At 38.1% G+C, this 16,787-nt stretch overlaps 1 protein-coding gene across 3 annotated transcripts in view; it reads right to left on the bottom strand.

Annotated features, from left to right (window-relative positions):
• Window positions 1–6,915: 6,915 nt before the first annotated feature.
• LOC106879029 (uncharacterized) overlaps window positions 6,916–16,787 on the bottom strand; it is a 118,965-nt gene continuing 109,093 nt past the window's right edge. For all 3 annotated transcript variants that reach the window (XM_089343868.1, XM_089343869.1, XM_089343867.1), the window contains 4 exons: window positions 16,375–16,474; window positions 15,006–15,047; window positions 13,413–13,476; window positions 6,916–7,441 (listed from right to left, as the gene is read on the bottom strand). In XM_089343868.1, coding sequence (XP_089199994.1) covers window positions 7,216–7,441; window positions 13,413–13,476; window positions 15,006–15,047; window positions 16,375–16,474 — 432 coding nt within the window. In that variant the 3' untranslated portion in view covers window positions 6,916–7,215. The remainder of the gene's footprint in view (window positions 7,442–13,412; window positions 13,477–15,005; window positions 15,048–16,374; window positions 16,475–16,787) is intronic.

The raw sequence follows: 16,787 nt of genomic DNA, 5'->3' as shown, positions 1-16,787 counted from the left end.
GACTTCACCCCCAAGGATCATTGATTAGATTCCTTAAGGATCGTTCTCATTGTTTATATTTCCAAAGTTTCAAATTTATACATTTAAAAAAGAGAGATTCAACACCGGAGTTTTATCCATAAAACTCCGGTGTTGAATCTCTCTTTTTTTAAATGCATAAATTTGAAACTTTGGATATATATATATATATATGACCTGGTGGGACAGAAAACTTAAACAAATGTTAGCAGAACAGTCCACAACTCTTCTACTTTACAGCAGATATGTAGATGACATTAATATCATAGTTAGGACCAACTCTAGTGACGGTCGTGTAGAAACCGAAAGGAACGTAATGGAGAGCATCCAGCAAATAGCTAACTCCATCCACCAAAGTATCAAGGTAATTATAGATTACCCGACTAAAAAAACCCAACAATAGGCTCCCTGTACTTGATACTGAACTTTGGTTAGAGACTGTGAACAATAGAGTGCAGCTCCTCCACTCATATTATATGAAACCCATAGCTTCAAAACATGTTGTTCACAAGAACTCAGCTTTGTCACACAGCATGAAAATTAATATACTGATAGCACACTTAGTTAGGATAATGAACAACATCTCCCCACTATGCGAAACCTATGAAACGAAAAAACATATACAGAACTTCATGCACCGCATGCAGTTCTCTGGATATGATCAGAAAGATAGGGTTCGAGTATACAGGGGAGCTAGAAAGAGGTTAGATAATAGTATACGTAATGATACCAGTGGTACCTGCCCTAGATATAGAAACATAGACTGGAACAAGATACAAAGAATTTGTGACAAAGCCAACAGGGCGAACACGTGGTATAAAACCGACAGATATCAAGGAGTGATGTTTGTAGAGGCCACAGCCCATGGAGAACTAGTGCGTAGGTTTAGAAAAGCTCTGAAGGAGTCCAAACTCAACATTAAGATTGTTGAAAAGCCAGGGAATTCCATCAGATCACAACTATGTAGGACGTACCCCTTTGAGAATACCATATGTACCAATGATAACTGCATATGATAACTGTATGTAGGATTAGCCCTGGCATTAACTGCAGAAATAGAAATGTAGTTTACAGCATAAAATGCATGGAAGGTGCTTGTAAAGAACTGAATATGACATATATAGGGGAAACATCTAGGAGCATTGCGGAACGACTAAACGAACATCTGAGACAATATGACGACAAAAAACAGTCCTCCATACTCTACCAACATGCCAAAGACCAGCATGGAGGCAACTTGGGTCAACTTGACATCCGCATCTTATCCAAGCACCCAAAAGACCCAACTCTAAGACAAATACGGGAGTACGTCCTTATAAATGAAACTTCCCCAATACTAAATAGGAAATATACATAGATATCATACCCCCATACCCACATTTTACACAGGTAGAGTAGAACAGTTAATGGGCTTTTATGCAGATAGATGTATGTATGTCTCTGTGTGTGTGAGTGGAGATGTGTGTGTGTGTGTGTGCATGCACATGTATGTATATGTAAACAATCAGGTCTACATACAGACAGGTAGGTACATAGGGTATATGAACAGACAACCACATATGCAAATAGAGACTGAAACACATGACCACATATACACACACACGTCCACACATATGGAGATGTGCACCCATACATACAAACATGGTACATAGCAGCAAAACACACACGCACGCACACACACACACACACACACACACTCAGACATGCACACACAAGGAGACAGAGGTACATACATACATATACACACATGCACACACATACATAAAAAACACACAAACACAGGAATATGCAGAATACATACATACATACATGCCAACGCACACACATACATACATATATGCATACACACACATACATACATATATACATATGCACACATGCACACATACATGCATACATACACAAACACTGAGACACACACAAAAGCAAAAAAGAATGCAGCATAAATAACGGACAGTCAAGACTATTAATAAGGTTGCAAGACGCAACAAAAATTTTAGGAAAATAAAAATGAGAAATAAGTGGAAATTTTACCGGTGAGTGTGTTAAATTTCAAGGCACAATAAGAAAATGACTCTCCCCAGACACAACAGAATATATATATATATATATTTATGTATATATATATTTATGTGTGTGTGTATATACATATATATATATATACATATATATATATATATATATATATATATATATATATATATATATATATATATATATATATATATATATATATATTATATATATATTCATATATATATATATATTTATATATATATTCAGTTTCCGTCTACCAAATCCACTCACAAGACTTTGTTTGGCCCGAGGCTATAGTAGAAGACACTTGCCCAAGGTGCCACACAGTGGGACTGAACCCAGAACCATGTGGTTGGTAAGCAAGCTACTTTATTTCATAAAATTCGCCATTTTGAGGCGTTACAAAGAGGGGACAAACAAGGACAGACAAACATAAAAGTGGAAGTAGCTTAAACATTTAAAAATACCAAGTTAAAAATATGAAAAATTAATTTAAAGATTATATACAATGATAGGTGCAGGAGTGGCTGTGTGGTAAGTAGCTTGCTTACCAACCATGTGGTTCTGGGTTCAGTCCCACTGCGTGGCATCTTGGGCTAATGTCTTCTACTTTAGCCTCGGGCCGACCAAAGCCTTGTGAGTGGATTTGGTAGACGGAAACTGAAAGAAGCCCGTCGTATATATATATGTATATGTATATATATATGTGTGTGTTTGTGTGTCTGTGTTTGTCCTTCCAACATCGTTTGACAACCGATGCTGGTCCCCATAACTTAGCGGTTCGGCAAAAGAGACCGATAGAGTAAGTACTAGGCTTACAAAGAATAAGTCCTGGGGTCGATTTGCTTGACTAAAGGCGGTGCTCCAGTATGGCCGCAGTCAAATGACGGCACTCCAAATGCCAGTTTCCCAGCTTAGGTCTCTGCTTGATCCATGTACCAATGTCCGTTAAGGACGTTAATTGCGGAAGGTAGAACCGAACGTGCAGTGACCACACCTGTTCTCCATCCAGGTAAAGCCACAGGTGACTCAACCTTAAAGCGAATTTTTGCATCCTCAGTCAAGGCGTCCCTAGCCCACCCTTTAGCGGCTTCTGGCAGCAGACAGAGCGCTTTACAAGTGGTTTTCCTCCTTTCCACAAAAAGCGGAAAAGGATTCTCTCCAACTTGTTCAGCCACAAATCGGGGCAAGGCACCACAGTCAGGCGGTAGATAATTACTGATGCAATAAACATCTGCACCACTTCCGCCCTTCCTAGCAAGGATAACGCCTGCCCAGACCAGGTCTGGGTTAGAGCAGTCACCTTGCTGGCCACCTCGCTCCAATTTTTCTCTGTCTGGAGGTCTGGACCAACCCAGACTCCGAGCAGCTTAACAGGACCTTGCGTCCAATGCCCTACGACGTTATTGGATGGCATCAGCTTGCCCCTCCAGGTGCCGAGTTGCAAACCGACCGACTTGTCCTTGTTAACCTTTACTCCTGCCACTGTCTTGTAACTTTTGATGGCCTTTTCCACCACTGGAATCTGGCCCTCATCTGCCACGATGATGGAGATGTCATCCGCGTACGCTGTAGCTCTCCTTCCACACCATAGATCATGCAGAGTACCCCCTAGTGCCTCCAACTTTCGCAGCAATGGCTCCAGAGCCAACACATACAGAAGCAGGGATAGGGGACACCCCTGACGAACTGAACGCTCGATCCTGAACGGTTTCGAAAAGAACCCGTTCACCTTGACGACAGACTTGATGTCGCTGTACAAAGCAGCAATCCAACCGCGGAAAGTCGGGCCAAAATGTGTTTACAAATGGATGTTTTATCTTATTTTATTTTATTCTTTATTATAATTTTAATATCATTTTATTAATTTTATTGTTTACTTAATTACTATCATTGCATTTATTTACCATTATTATTATCATAAAGGTGGCAGAATCGTTAGCATGTTGGACGAAATATTTAACGGTATTTCACCTATCACTATGTTCCAAGTTCAAATTCCGCTCAGGTTGGCTCTGCTTTTCATGCTTTCAGGGTCAATAAAATAAGCACCAGTCAAACGCCAAGTCCCCTTCCCCAAAATTTCAGGCCCTGTGCCTATATTAGAAAGGATTATTATTATTATCATTGATTGTAATGAGATGATGGAGCTTTAATGAGTTTAGTGAAAAATTTTTGGCGATTTTGGGCAGTCACTAAGCTTTCTCATTTAAATCTTGCCAAGGTCATAATTTATATTATTACACTATGAATTTAATTATACTATTGATTTTTTTCAATCCAAAATTTGAAGTTACATTATTATAATATTCAATATACCAAACCTTCGGTTTTAAATATACTCATGTGCGTACATATGATATGGTGTACATTCGTTTGTTTATGTATGTGTATATATATATCAGAGAGCTCTTACCCCTGCTGGCGACAAAGGGCCTCTCACTCAGAATAAAAGGCAGACTGTATGACGCATATGTACGAACAGCCATGCTACATGGCAGTGAAACATGGGCCGTGACTGCTGAGGATATGCGTAAGCTCACAAGGAATGAAGCCAGTATGCTCCAATGGATGAGTAATGTCAGTGTGCATACCTGACAGAGTGTAAATACCTTGAGAGAAAAGTTGAACCTAAGAATGTGGAATGGATGAGGTTAGCTGTGTGAAAAAGTGCCACACCCTAACGGTTGAGGGAACCCGTGGAAGAGGCAGGCCTTGGAAGACTTGGGATGAAGTGGTGAAGCACGACCTCCAAACCTTAGGCCTTGCCGAGGCAATGACTTGTGACCGAGACCTTTGGGAATATGCTGTGCGTGAGAAGACCCGGCAAGCCAAGCGAGACCATAATCCGAGGCCTCTGCCAGGGATAGAACAAAATCCAAAGCCTCTGCCAGGGATGTAGCCAGCCCACTTACGCATAACATTCCTTCATTGGACACTAAACTCCGCTTGTGAAGACATGGTGAGGCAAGTGAAATCGGAATCGAACTAAATTTGTAGGAACACTAAACTCGGCTTGCAAAGACCTGTTGGGGCAAGCGAAAGCGAAATCGAGATGGCACTTGTACCAGTGTGGCACGTAAATAGCACCAGCATGACTGTTACCAACGTTGCCTTCCTGGCACTTGTGCCCGCGGCATGTGAAAAGACATTCAAGCAAGATCGTTGCCAGTGCCGATGGGCTGGCCCCTATGCAGGTGACACGTAAAATACACCATTTCGAGCATGGCCACTGATCGTTACCAACGTCGCCTCCCTGGCACTTGTGCCAGTGGCACGTGAAAAGAAATTCGAGCAAGATCGTTGCCAGTGCCGATGGACTGGCTCCTGTGTAGGTGGCATGTAAAATATACCATTTTGAGCGTGGCCGTCACCAGTACCGCCTGACTGACCCTTGTACCGGTGGCACGTAAAACACCCACTATACTCTCGGAGTGGTTGGCGTTAGGAAGGGCATCCAGCTGTAGAAACTCTGCCAAATCAGATTGGAGCCTCGTGTCGCCTCCTGGTCCACCAGTCCTCAGTCAAATCGTTCAACCCATGCTAGCATGGAAAGCAGACTTTAAGCGACGATGATGATATATATATATGTATATATATGTATATATATATATATATATATATATATATATATATATATATATATATGTAAATATATAAAAACAAAAAGATAAAGAGAGCAAAGGTAAGGTTGAAGAATTTTATGGATAGAGTCTTACAGCTGTTTCTGGGAAGATCCAGTACTTCCCTTCATCGGAGACAGAAAAAATAAAGTTATCTATTATTATATCCATAGGCGGATATTTTTAGTATGAAGTGGTAAAGAGTGTGATGTGCTGAAAAAAGAGAACAGTACTTGAAGTGTAGTTTCATTCCAGTGGTAAATATCCGTGTAGAAATTCGTGCAGATTAATCCTTGTGTGAATAATCCGGAAATTTATGTTGGAACGAAAGTTGATATAGCTTAGGTGGCAGAAGTATATATATTCCATCTTGCAATAGATTTTTGCTTGTTTACTTGAAGGATGTCCAAGCAAACAAGCAAAAATCTATTGCAAGATGGAATATATATACTTCTGCCACCTAAGCTATATCAACTTTCGTTCCAACATAAATTTCCGGATTATTCACACAAGGATTAATCTGCACGAATTTCTACACGGATATTTACCACTGGAATGAAACTACACTTCAAGTACTGTTCTCTTTTTTCAGCACATCACACTCTTTACCACTTCATACTAAAAATATCCGCCTATGGATATAATAATAGATAACTTTATTTTTTCTGTCTCCGATGAAGGGAAGTACTGGATCTTCTCAGAAACAGCTGTAAGACTCTATCCATAAAATTCTTCAACCTTACCTTTGCTCTCTTTATCCTTTTGTTTTTATATATTTACATATACACACGCTAATACACGACTTATAATCCCCAATCCTGTTCATACAACGAATGGAGCATAACTAATCGGTATACAGCACTTACTCGGTATTACCTGTATCCTCCGGGGTTTGGTTAAATCCAATACCCTCCTCAACCTTATATATATATATATATATATATATATATATATATATATATATATACACACACACACATACACACACATATAGGCACAGTCATGACTGCAGTAGAGAAAAAGAATAATGAGAAGAAGAATTAGAGACTGTGAGTGATGGAAGAGACAAATGGATAAAGGGGACTGGAATGGTTTACTTCTTGGGAATAGATAGGATCATCAGAAGGATTTTGAACCCTTGATGGCTTATTGAAATTATGTGGATATCTAAGGTTACAGGTAGTAACCTGCTACCCACATAAATTCTAAATTGAACAATAATAACGATTAACAAAAATTAATTAATTAAAACAAGAGTAATTTCTTATTTCATTTTTTAAAATTCTTATATTTCCTTTTTTAAGTTAAAAATAATGAGAAATTATTCAAGATTTTATTTAAAAATTATTCATTGAAAGATATATATTCAAATATTCTTTGTGATGATATCACTGACTGAAAAAGCAAAGTCCAGTTTCCAAAGTTTCCAAAAAAATACCAAATTACTCAACAGTGTAAATTTATCAGCATATATTATCGATAGGTTGTGTATAGAGGTGTTCAATATTAGGTTTATCAACAGGGTGACGAGTTCTCTTTAGTGAAGATCTTCATATACTGCACTATCACGGACTGCAGCTGACCCTCCTGACATTGGATCTGTGTTTGCATATATATCTTCAGGGTTTTGCAGTTGAGAGCCTAATTCTGTACTGGGTCTTGTGATGTTAGCATCTTGCATAGGAATATAGACTTTACATCTACCAGTGTCTTGAGGTGTTGATATGTAACCTTTGTTTAAGCTCTTTCTCAGCATCTTGAACCTGCAATAGACAATATATATATATATATACTCTTTTACTTGTTTCAGTCATTTGACTGCAGCCATGCTGGAGCACCACCTTTAGTCGAGCAAATCGACCCCAAGACTTATTCTTTGTAGGCCTAGTACTTATTCTATCAGTGCCTTATGCCGAACCGCTAAGTTACGGTGACGTAAACACACCACCATCAGTTGTCAAGCGATGTTGGTGGGGACAGACATACAAACATATACATACACATACATATATATATACATTTATACGACAGGCTTCTAGCAGTTTTCATCTACCAAAGCCACTCACAAGGCTTTGGTCGACCCGAGGTTATAGTAGAAGACACTCGGCCAAGGTGCCACGCAGTGGGAATGAACCCGGAACTATGTGGTTGGTAAGCAAGATACTTACCACTCAGCCACTCCTGCGCCTATATAAATATATATATATATATATATATATGGGTAGGGTGAGTGTGTGTGTGTACAGAAGAGGCTTCCTCAAATGTCTGGGGAAGTCTTAGATGTAGTAGATAACATCTGTTACCTAGGTAACCAAGTGAGCAATGGAGGAGGATGTTCTGAAAGCCTATCTGATATAATAAGAATAGGCTGGGCAAAGTTCGGGTAAGTACTACCTTTGTTTGTCACAAGGGGCCTCTCTGTCACAGCGAAAGGCAGAATGTATGATGTCTGTGTAAGAAGAACTATGCTGCATGGCAGTGAAGCATGGGTTGTGGCTACAAAGGAGATGTGAATGCTTGAAAGGAATGAAGCCAGCATGCTCCACTGGATGGGTAATGTCAGTGTGCATGTATAACCGAGTGTAAGTGATTTGAGAGAAATATTGGATATAAGCGGCAACAGATGTCGTGTGCAAGAGAGGAGACTGCATTGGTATGATCATGTGATGTGTATGGACAAGGACAGATACATAAAGGAGTACTGATCTGAAACTGTGGCGGGAAGCTGAAGAAGGGACAGACCCAGGAAGATGTGGGGTGAAGTGGTGAGAACTGATCTTCTGATGTTGAACCTCACAGAGGAGATGACAAGGGACCGAGACATCTGGCAAGTTTGCAGTAAAACCATGGCCATCTCTACATGCAGGCATGTCCTTTACAGCCATGCATTTTCCCTCCTACACACACACATAATCTTCCCAACAATCTTACCACCTGCTGCTGGCCCCTCCCCTCCACTCTCCCTCACCCACTGCAGGATTCCCCACTCTCTCTCACATGCTTATCAGCACACTCTCCATGCCCTTGTATATATCTACAATATCCCCCCTCCCAGCCACTCACCAGTTATCTCTTCCCCCTATCTCTAAACCTATCCCCTCACACTCTTATGGAGCATCCCCCTCTATCCCCTTTCTCCTACTTATACTTCCCACCTACTGTTCTGTGGGTAGTTCCCAATACATCTCCACCACCATCTACTTGTCTCTTTCCCTTTCTCCCTTTTTCTCTCTCTCTCTGTCTTACTTTCTCTCCAATTCCTTCCTACCTTTCTCTCCTTCCAAGTCCTACTGGAGCAGCAAGTGTCCCCTTTATAGTAACACAACTATCTCTGTCCAGCTATTATACTCTAACACCTGGTACACAACCACTTTGCTCAGTTCCACTCCCTTTCTCTATTTTGAAAGCTATTTGGCAACCCCACTGGTGCCGGTGCCACATAGAAAGCACCTGTGCTGATGTCACATAACAAGTACACTCTGTAAAGTGGTTGGCATTAGGCCTTCCTAATGCCAACCACTTTACATCCAGTCATTTCACAGCTGGATGCCTTTCCATGCTAGAACAGACAATTGAAGTCAGGTAAAGCCCTTTGGCTTCCCAGCTCCAGTCAAACTCTCTAATCCATGCCATCATAGAAAACAAGTGTTTGACGATGATAATGATATAATTGAATATAAATTTCTCTCTCTGCCCCTTCTTGCCATACATATGTGTGCACACACACACACACACACACACACACACACACACACACACACATATATATGTATGTAAGTATGTAGAAGACAAGGCAGAATGTGTCCAACTGTGGCTGACCAGTCTGATGCTTGCTCAGAAGACTTTGTTGCAGGTCAGGCACTGGTGATCTGCTGAAACTGAAAGCAAAAAGTGGGCTCTGAATTTTTGCAGTCCTTGCTTTCTTTATGCCTTGCAATCCTGTTCTCTTTGTAAGAGGTTGAACCTCTGTTGGTGCAGATTTGTCGGGCAGGGCAGTCTTGTCCTTGCATTTCTCATGGATCAGAATTGATCTCAAAGCTCTTCAGTGAGTCTGTCTGTGTGTCCTTGAAACACTTTTTCTGTCAGTCTTGTGTGCCCTTGCCTTCTGCCAGTTCACTGTAAAACAGTCTCTTTGAGAGTCTCATGTCAGTCACCAGGACAAGGTGACCAACACACCTGACTTGCACTCTCCTTAGCAAGAGAGCTTAAGAGAGGACCACTGCATTTGTTAATCTTGTCTTTCCTGGCAATTTTCAACAGCTTTTTCAAGCAGTTTATGTGGAAGCTGTCTAGCTTTTTGGCATGGTGTTCATAAACCATCCAAGTGCCATAAGCATACAGCAACTTAGGCATTACTACAGCTTCAACTTGGTGGTTAGCCTAATGCTTCTCCTCTCCGACACTGATTCATGCATCTGCCCAAATAATGATCTTCCCTTGGCAATGTGCTAATAAACTTCATTATCAATGTCCAAAGATCTGGAAAGTGTGCTACTGAGGTGTGAACTACCTTCAACAGTGATAGCTGGTTCCACCTACGGCTTCTATCTTCTGAGTACTGATCATGGGACCAAATTTGTTGCAGGCAGTGGAAAAGCAGTTCATGCTCAGCTGCATCTGAGCCTCTGAATGCACAGATGTTTGCAGACAGGAAGATGTTTACTGAGTCCTCTTTAACCCTGGTCTTAGCTTGTAGCCTCTGCAGGGTGAAGAGTCTGCCATCATTCCTGAATATGATCTTGATGTTGTTTTTGTCATCATTGTAGGAGGCATCTGACAGCATGGATGAGGACATCATGCTGAACAATGTAAGTTTGAATATAGAGCCCTGCTTCATTCTGTTAGTGTTTGGAAATGTATCAGAAAAATCTCCACTGTGCAGTACTTGAGCAAACATTATGCTGATAAATTTGTGATATTCCAAAGATTGTCTTGATTGATGGTGTTAAGGACTTTGGTTGGGCCTACAAACATTGTGGATATATGTATGTATATATATGTATAATATATATATATATATATATATATATATATATATATATATATATATATCCTGTAAATTGTATTTATCCAACGGTCTGTACTGATGAGAAACAGATATTTTCGGTAAGAAACTATTAATTTTGAAACATGTTTACAGATAATTGTATTTTTTTATGTAATTTTCAATGGTCTTGCCTGTTTTACGTTTTTGTTACTTCGCTAAATTCCCTTTGAGAATTATTCAGTCTTAGTAGACACATGACATGTGATCTTCTTCTAGCACATTAGCAGTCCACCTAGTGGCCTCCTTTATATATATTTTTATATACACATATACAATAATCCTTAGAGATCTCAGATATTTTTTCTGAATCTCCCTGATTCTTTTAATGTGCTGGTTCCCTGGTATTAAATTGATATTAATATCCAATCTTTTACCCTATTGTTTAATTTAATTAACCATATATATATATATATATACATACATATACACACACACATATATATATATGTACATATATATATATATATATATATATATATATATATATATATATATATATATATATATATATATATATATATATATATATATATATATATATATATCATCTTCATCATCATCATATATATATATATATATATATATATATATATATATATATAAATTTAGAGAAGAACTATTAACAAATTCAACAATGAAAAAAGTTCTTCAAAACATCTACAAGAACAAATATATCACAAAAACTCTATTCAAGAATCAATAGATTACACAACCAAGAAATAGTAAATAAGATTATTCATTTATTGATTGTGTAATTTATTGATTTTTTGAATAGGGATTTTGTGATATATTTATTTTTCTAGATGTTTCAAAGAACTTTTTTCATTGTTGAATTTGTTAATAGTTGTTTTTTCTCTAAATTTATATATGTATTATATATTGGGAAATGTGATTTCGAATTGCTAAATTGAATTTAACCTGTAAGTTTTGGAATTCTATTCCCTAATATTATTATTATAATATATATATATATATATATATATATATATATATGAACATAGTTGCAATAAGCTTCACATTACTTTATGGGCATTGAAGAGGTGATGCATACATCATCATCTTTATTGTCATTTAATGCCCACTATCTATGCCGGCATGGGTTGGACGGTTTGACATGGAGCTGTCCAGAGTCCAGTTGCCTGTTGTTGCATGGTTTCTACAGCTGGATGCCCTTCCTAATGCCAACCCCTTAACAGAATGTACTGGATGCTTTTTACATGCCACCTGCACAGGTATGACTACACAGCACTGGCACGAGTGAATTTTGTTTGGCACTGGCACCTGTGAAGGACAAACCAGTTTGTCTTTCCTTGATGTGTCTTCTCAAGCACAGCAAATCGCCACAACACCCATTCCCTTGTCATTTCCTCAGTGTAGCCCAGCATTCAAAGATCCTTTCTCCCCCCATTTCATCCCATGCATTCCTTGGTCAACCCCTTCCACAGATTCCCTCTGCAATTAGAGCTCAGCACTTCTTTATGCAGCTGTTCTCATCCATATGTGTCACATGCTTTACTGAAATGAACAAAGGAATGAAGATGTTGAAACACTGATGTGGTTTACTGGTTCATTTTTATATATGTGTATGTATGTACATGTGTGTGTGTGTATATATATATATATATATATATATATATACACACACATATATATTTATACACAAATGAATAATGACATATGATGGAGAATTGTTAGCTTATTACAGTTATTTCTCACTTAACTTTTTAACAGAACAATGAGAACATTCCATTATTATAAAAGACCATAATCATTAGATGAGAAGTAATTTGACAAACAAAAGAATATCCCAAGAATATAGCAGAGACGTGGCTGAAGTCTGTGGAGGCCAACTATAAAATGGTGCATGTGTGATGTATGTTTGTATGTATTTATAGTAGATATTTGATAAAAGAGTACAGTGAACTTACTGAAAGGGGTGGGAAACCAAACATTTCAGACACAAGGAAAAACGTTCAGTATAAACCTGTCGATGACTGGGTTCCAGGTTCAAATATGAAACGTTGCTGCTTTCTGTTTTCTTGAGAAAGTGGATCCATGGTGTGTGGCAATGCCAGATATTGATAAGTGAGGGATGGAATGCCCTGTAGTGTTGGGGTGCTGCTCCCAGAAGTGATCAGCCTGTTTCCCCAATGTGCCACAAAGGTGTCACACAATTTGCATGTGATGGAATATTTAAGGTTACAAGTTCTGAGTGATAGGATGTTGTTTCTTAGGCCCAGTGATGGTTGTAGTATTGTTAATGTAGAGACAGGAGTTGCATCATTGGCAAACACGTTAATAAGTGTCGGCATGCATGGGGCTGGCCAATGTGGGGCTTCTTACCAGAAGATTTCTGGGCTGCTCATCTTGGTGCAAGAAAGATAAGCATGGTTCTGGGATCAGAGAGTAGAATACAAAAGGGTCGCAGTGGTGTTTATCTGTGAAAGGGAGAAGGGGCATGTGGAAAGTGAGAGAGAGAGAGCGGAATATGGTTTGTGGCCATGCATAAAGATGGTAGGAGAATGGCACATATAGCCACACATACAAACACTTTGGTAATGTCCTCTTTACTATATTTTAAACAAACACACAGACAAATACAAACACATATAAGCATACAGATTAACACACAAACACACACAAAGGAAATAATATGAGAGTAAAGATAAATAATATATAAGTTTTACCTGTTACAAAGAATGACGATGATGATAATCAACAATAATATGATGACAACAAAGAGGCCAATAACTAAAGAAGAAAAGAAGAAGACACTCAGTCAAACATTATTTTATGTACAAGGGGGTAGAAGGGGTACCCAAAAGAAACTGGAACTTTGCAGTATTATTTTATTCACTTAGTTTTATATGTTTACATTTTTATCACCTTCAAGGCTTTCTCCATTTCAAGCAATGCATCAGTCTAGACACGTTTCCCACTGTTGGAAGCAGTCCTCTGTCACTTTTTTCTTCACCTCTTCCGCATCTGCAAATTCTGTAGCACCAGCTTTCATCACCAGTGATGAACTTTGGGAAAAGGCCCAGATCAACTTGCAACTGTTCTTTCAGTTGATGACATTCATTCAGTTGTGACTTCTTTTGATCTTCTCTGAGCAAGTGAGGCACAAATTTTGCTGCAACTCTTTTCATTCCTAATTCCTCACTCAAAATTTGTTGACAGCAGCTCCAGAACACACTAGTTATATCAAAAAGTTTGTCAATTGTTTGGTGCTTGTCCTCGAAGATCAGTTCATGAATTTTCAGGGATGTTCTCATTCATTCAAGAGGTTGACAGTCACCGTGAACAAGGTTGCTCTTCAAGCGACAAGTGACCATTCCTAAAGCATGGAAGCCACTCATAAACTTATGTTTTGCTCATGGCAGCGTCCTTGTAAGCTGTCTGAAGCATGACAACAGTTTTGGCTGCCGTTTTCCCCAGTAGAAATCGATGAATAGGAGAGAAGCACTGCAAAACAAAGATGCACCACAGGGCAGTACGACCTCACTCAATGACACCAGTTGGCAGACTGATGCCTGAGGATCACATCAAGTGGATCGTAGTGGCAGAAGCCTGAATTACAATGAATTTGTCCTACAGAGAGTGTTTCCAGTTTCTTTTGGGTACCTCCTCGTATATTTAACTTAAAGCTAAGATATTTAATGTAATAATCAAAAACAAATCGATCATCATTTAAAATTACTAATGTGATTTAAAAAATTAATTAGTTTTATGATAAATGCTGTCAAAATTGAGAGAGAGACAATTGAAAGATTAAAATGGATAAAAAAATTGGAGAAATGCCATAGGAAGCAAGTCTGGTCATTGGTAAGTATGGGTGATAACTCTAGATATGTTTTGTTCTTATTAGACCTCTTCAATGCACTATGACACAATACCATGAGAAAATGCACAAACCTTGCTCACATGCATTTGGAGAGAAGTGAAGAACTCTCTAAAGAAAGAAGGAGAAAACTGTAAGGCCTTCTCCCATCATTCACTTGTATTCTCTCACAGAATTATTACATGACTGGACTTTTGACTTGGAAAATTTTCAATATGATTTTCAAAGTTCATGACAGAATGTGACCCAGACACTAGGTGGATACCATTTCAGTGATACTCAGAGAATAATTACAAAGTGTCTATCCTCCAAATTCACTTGTAGAGCATTGGTTTGTCAGTCCAGGGCTATAGTGAGTTTATCAGATCAGACTATGGTGTTCGAACACAATACCATGTGGTTGCAAAATGAAAAATTTACAAAAGATAAAAATAATTACCTATTTTCATATTGTGAACTGTTTTGTCAGGATGGAATTTCTCTAAAAATTGTAAAAAAGCAATAATAAAAAAATAAGTAAAAATTGACAAAAATATCTGTGAAACACTGAAACATTATTATTGACTTGAAAAGACCGATGCTGTTTCTCAGTCATAAACCCCATGAACTTAGTAGCACCATTCAGCCAAGAAGAAATTCTTGGACAAAAGAAATAGCTGATAACATGATCAAATGATGAATAGATATCATCATCATCATCATCATCATCCTTTAGATGTTCCCTTTTTCCATACTTGTATAGGGCAGGTCTCACTCCCATTAGACCTACCTGCAACAAACTTGCAATAACTAGGACAAAAATATAAAACATCATGTGATCATTATAAGGAAACTATATGAACTTCTACAACTGACTCTTGTGAAAGTTTAATTTAATTTTTTATCATATTTTTATCTTTTCATTTCATTCCAGTACAAAGAGGTCATCTTAAACAACCAAAACCAGGACATATTTTCTTTCTGTTCCCCATTATGAAGTCCTTCAATCATTTTCTTTTTTTCCTTATATTTTCAATACATATTTAAATGTGTGTATCTACTCAGCCTTATAAATATGTGTGTATATGTATATATATATATATATATATATATATATATATATATATATATATATATATATATATATATATGAAGGGGTTTAGTTCACTTGTGATATACAAGAAGAGGTACGCTGGTTAAGTGCTATAGTTGTTCAACTGTTAGGTTCCGAGATCACAGCTAAGGCTGGATCTAAGGATCCATGTTAGGGTTCCATTATAGCAGGTATATTTTATATTAGAAGAAAAGTCAAACCCAAGGCGCTTCCAAAACACAAAAAAGCTAACTTTTTAGAAATCCTTTAGATTTAAAATCTTTGCTATACTCCCCCTACCATAAACCTAACCAATACCTCAGATACATTAACATAGACTCTAATCACTATAAATCTACCTTCGATAGTGTAATGAAAGGCATATCTATCTGGATATCTGACCTCCCATTCACAGAGGAAATCTTCAATAACCATGCTGCATACTGTAACCAGGCACTAACTGCTAGTGGCTTCTAGCAAATTGTATTCATGGCAAACACTAGGCTTCAAAAACATATTGCTAATCTCAGTCCTGAAGTGACATACTCCACTACTAGATAAATAAACCACTCTACTATAGATAGACAAACTAAACCCCCTGCTAGTAACTTGGAAGGACTTTAGGTGAGTCTGTCTCTGTATGTGTGTATGTGTGCTTTCATTTCTACTGATGTTGATGACTGACATTTGAAAATTCACAATATTTAAACAAGACATGTTCCCATATACCACATACCTTTTGTTATTGGAATAAATTCTGTCACCGCGTGATACTCAATTTTGCTTTCTTTTGTTGCTTTGAATTTATACTCTGAGTAATCATTCCTCAAACTTATCTGAAATGATAGATTTGAAATATTATTTGCTCAACTCAGCTGTTTGAGTATTGATTCTGAGTTCCCTCAGTTCTTTGTGAAGGTGTTGATCTCATTCGTCCTAGCACTCTCTATTTGTCTCTACATTTTGTAGGGGAGAGACATTAAATTCTTTCCATCCCCCACCTCCCTCCAAGTCAATCAATCAATCAAACAACCAATAATATTTATATCACACAGTTCAATATATAGATTCTACTGCCTGACTATTCTCCTGTCCAGAAATATCCATCAAACATGTGATTAGCACTTTTGATCCTAATTAACTCTTAAC

Source organism: Octopus bimaculoides, chromosome 28 (genome assembly GCF_046866305.1).
Source record: "Octopus bimaculoides isolate indiv1 chromosome 28, ASM4686630v1, whole genome shotgun sequence".
In the NCBI taxonomy this organism is placed as follows: domain Eukaryota; kingdom Metazoa; phylum Mollusca; class Cephalopoda; order Octopoda; family Octopodidae; genus Octopus; species Octopus bimaculoides.
Note: the sequence above shows the minus strand (reverse complement) of the source record. Positions and strands in the feature narration are given on the sequence as shown.